The 3,668-nt window shown below is 45.2% G+C and overlaps 2 protein-coding genes and 1 non-coding gene across 3 annotated transcripts in view; 2 read left to right on the top strand and 1 right to left on the bottom strand.

The window, feature by feature from the left end:
- Positions 1–227: 227 nt before the first annotated feature.
- Positions 228–2,932, bottom strand: LOC117940785 (AP2-associated protein kinase 1-like; the record flags this gene model as incomplete). Its single annotated transcript, XM_034865940.1, has 5 exons — positions 2,785–2,932; positions 1,576–1,867; positions 1,007–1,249; positions 802–878; positions 228–473 (listed from the first exon to the last, which is right to left on the bottom strand). Coding segments are annotated over exons 2-5 (831 nt in total), but the record flags the coding sequence as incomplete, so codon positions are not given.
- Positions 2,136–3,668, top strand: part of LOC117940786 (dual specificity protein phosphatase 14-like) — a gene marked incomplete at its 3' end in the record, with an annotated part of 3,314 nt that continues 1,781 nt past the window's right edge. The window contains exon 1 of the mRNA XM_034865941.1: positions 2,136–2,178. The remainder of the gene's footprint in view (positions 2,179–3,668) is intronic.
- On the top strand, positions 3,070–3,152 carry trnal-cag. Its single transcript has one exon. It is a non-coding gene; the product is annotated as a tRNA-Leu (tRNA).

Here is a 3,668-nt window from a genome sequence, read left to right on the forward strand (position 1 = left end):
ACAACATGAAGACAACATGAGCGCAACATGAGGACAACATGAAGACAACATGAGGGCAACATGAGGGTAACATGAGGGTAACATGAGGGTAACATGAAGACAACATGAAGACAACATGAGGACAACATGAGGACAACATGAGGGCAACATGAGGACGCCGTGGACTGGGACAGGACAAAAGCAACGTAAAAGAAAGCAAGAAAAAGGAGACAAAATGGCGGACAGACGTTAGTTCTCACCCCCCCTGTGGCATCCGTTGTCTCCAGACAGAAGGCGGGGTCGTCCCTGCAGGCGTCCTCTACCCATTGGTGCCGGTGTTTGTAGGGACACTTCACCTCCAGCAGCCATCGGCCGGTCTGGCTGTCCGTCACGATGCCGTCGGGACTCGCAGCCAACCAGGAGCGCTGCTGGTCGATGAACAAACCGCAGTCCTGGACGGAGACGGGGCGCCCCAGGGACGCGGTCTTCAGCTCCTGTAGGGACACAGCTTCAGTTACGGCAGCACAGCGTCTATACACACTAAAAGTAGTGATTATTTACATGGAGTCTGGTGGAGATATGCTGCTCTATACACGCTAAAAGTAGTGATTATTTACATGGAGTCTGGTGGAGATATGCTGCTCTATACACACTAAAAGTAGTGATTATTTACATGGAGTCTGGTGGAGATATGCTGCTCTATACACACTAAAAGTAGTGATTATTTACATGGAGTCTGGTGGAGATATGCTGCTCTATACACACTAAAAGAAAGAAGGTAGTGTTGGATGGTCAGGTGTGACATCAGGTGTGCAGGTGTACCTGATACTTGCGGACCGCCTCGGCCTCCCTCTGGATCCCCCAGGTCATGGCTCTGGTCTGGACTCGCGGCCCCTCACCTGTCCAGTCACAGGAAAGGAAATTAAGGACTAAATCTGTCATCTAGCAGGGGCGGGACTTGTGGGACTCACGGGGGGGGGGGGGTTTAGCAGTGATAGAGGCCAGGTGGGAGGGGGGCGGAGCTTACCTGTAACAGCAGCCAGGTAGGAGGGGGGCGGGGCTTTGCTCTTGCTGTTAGCAAATCGGCAGTGAGCGATGCGGTGTGCCACGGAGGCCGTGATCCGGTTCCTCCTCCAGGTGAACCAGGCCGGGTTGGTGCTCTGTCCGCGGGTCAGGACCTCCACCTGCTCAACCACACCCCGGTCCACCTGCTGACCCAGACCCAGAGGAACCTGGTCCGGGGTGGGAGGGGCTCGGTCCGGGTCCGCACCTTCAACAGGTATTCAGATTACAGCAGTAAAAGTACTAATACTACATAGTAAAAATACTCTGTTGCAGTAAAAGTTAGTTAGTTTCATGGTGAACACGTTGATCCATTTCACAACTTCAAAAAGGAAAAAAAAGGGAAAATGTGAAAAAAAAAGTTTTCAAAATTTAGGACAAGAAACACAAAAGTTCAAAAGGTTCAGAAAAAGTTACAAAATCATCGGAGGAAAGACATGAAAAGGTCGAAGAAGACGATCAAAACGTTGATAAAAGGCTTTTATTCTGAAGTTTTGACTCACGAGGGTTAAAGAGTTCTAATGGGTTAAATACCTCCGTCGGGTCGGGGGGGCGACGGTCCGGTCCCGGTCTCAGGGGGCTGCACGCTGTTTCCGGTCTGAGGGGGGTGCAGTGTGGTCCCAGTCTGAGGGGGGTGCACGGTGGTTCTGGTCCGAGGAGGAGGTTGCACGGTGGTTCTGGTCTGAGGAGGGCGCACGGCTGCCGGTCTGGGCCTCCGGGTCCCTTTGGGTCTGGGTGGGGTGGTCTGGATGCTCGGGTGATAGCGGACCTTCGGGATGACGGGGGTCTGGGTCGTCATGTCGTCTCAACTAGACCAGGACCAGAACTGGACCAGGACCAGGACACAGAAGTTAGTTTCTTCCTTTCTGTCTATGGGTCCTTTACATTATTTAGGATGAATTCTTTATTATTATTATTATTATTATTATAAGTAATAATTATATAACATATTATTGTGTCTAAATCTATATTTGTCTTTCCATCTATGAATATTTTCATTATTTGCTTTTTGGTTAAAAAGAGAAATAAAAATGATGAAGGAATAAATAAAAGAAGTGTTGGGCTTTTATTTTGAAAACCTGCAGAAATGTGCGAGCGGAAGTTACAGACTTATTTAAAGCCTCTCTCGGTAAACAGGTCAGTTATGCTCATTACAAACTGCTGCTTAATGGAAAACATTACAAACGAATCACCAGACTCCGTTCACAAAGTGTCGGAAATTAGTAAATCCGTCACGTGCGGTCGAAACAGACGCGCCAGATCAGCTGTTTGGACATGTGACTGGTTTTTAGGATCAGTTCTTGTATTCGGCATTAATGTTATGAAAGCAGCATCACGTAATTACATAAAATTCTAACACTTTCACAGCTGACCGTCGTGGAGTACTTCCGGTAAAAAAAAAGGCATATATAGGGAAAAACCAGCACTAACCTTGAAGTTTTATGATGTGATTTGAAGGCCGAATACTTCACAGAATACTCTTATGGAGGAAGTATCTCAAAGAGTTACTGTAACTAAGGGTAAATGCAGGAAAACACGTTAGTATTAAATTGAGACTTTTTTGAATGAAGTTTGGTGTACGCGCATTAGGGCATCTTCAGAAGACATCGCGAGAGCAGCATGTTTTAATGTATCAGTTATTACTCTAATCAGACGCTGTTTATCTGTGTATAAGTACCTGGTAAAGTAGTCATATATGTTTCTGTTGTACACAGTAATTTAAATTAAAGTAGCAGAGCTTACCCGTGAAGTTAAAGTCCGTCGAGGAGAAAAGTGAAATGAAACTGACTCATTTAAATCTGACGGTGACTCATTATCGCGTGACTCTGTAGTTCAGTGTGCGCGTACATGCGTGTACATGTGTGTACATGTGTGTACATGTCCTGAACTGCACTTCGTCCCAAATATTTGTCCATTTTCGGTCAATATCCCTTCAGATTCACTTGTTTTCATTTCTACCACATATTAGTTGTATTGACGTGACACTGTCTCTTTAAATGCGTGCGCGGGCTCTCCGTGAGCACCGATGTCAGGATGGCCGAGCGGTCTAAGGCGCTGCGTTCAGGTCGCAGTCTCCCCTGGAGGCGTGGGTTCGAATCCCACTTCTGACATAACTTTTTATTTATGTATTATTATTGTTAATTTTATTTTTAATAACCGGATGTAAGAGCAGCTAGTTAGCTAACAGCATGCACGTGCGACTGTCACATTAACATTTATATATTATCCATAAAACGCTGAAAGATATCAGTTAATACGTCTGAATGAACAGGACGGCTGGCGCGCGGCAGCTGTGTGACGTTACATAACTAAATCATGTCTAAATGTTAAAATAGACTTTATCATCATTCAGCTCCAAGGAAAGGACGGAAACAGAAGACAAGTAAAGAGAGAACAGTATGAATACCTACAATTAAAAATGTGTTATTATTATTATTAGTATTAGTATTAGTATTAGTATTATTAGTATTATTTCACTAGTGCAAATATCAACAGCAGCGGGATGTATTGCAGTGAAATGAACATTATAAATATAAAGTTACATTAATGCTAACAGGGTTCAAGGTGTCCATGTAAAGGGACTAGAGTGTGTGTGTGTGTGTGTGTGTGTGTGTGTGTGTGTGTGT

This window comes from Etheostoma cragini, unplaced genomic scaffold, assembly GCF_013103735.1.
Source record: "Etheostoma cragini isolate CJK2018 unplaced genomic scaffold, CSU_Ecrag_1.0 ScbMSFa_3282, whole genome shotgun sequence".
NCBI classification, from domain to species: Eukaryota; Metazoa; Chordata; class Actinopteri; order Perciformes; family Percidae; genus Etheostoma; species Etheostoma cragini.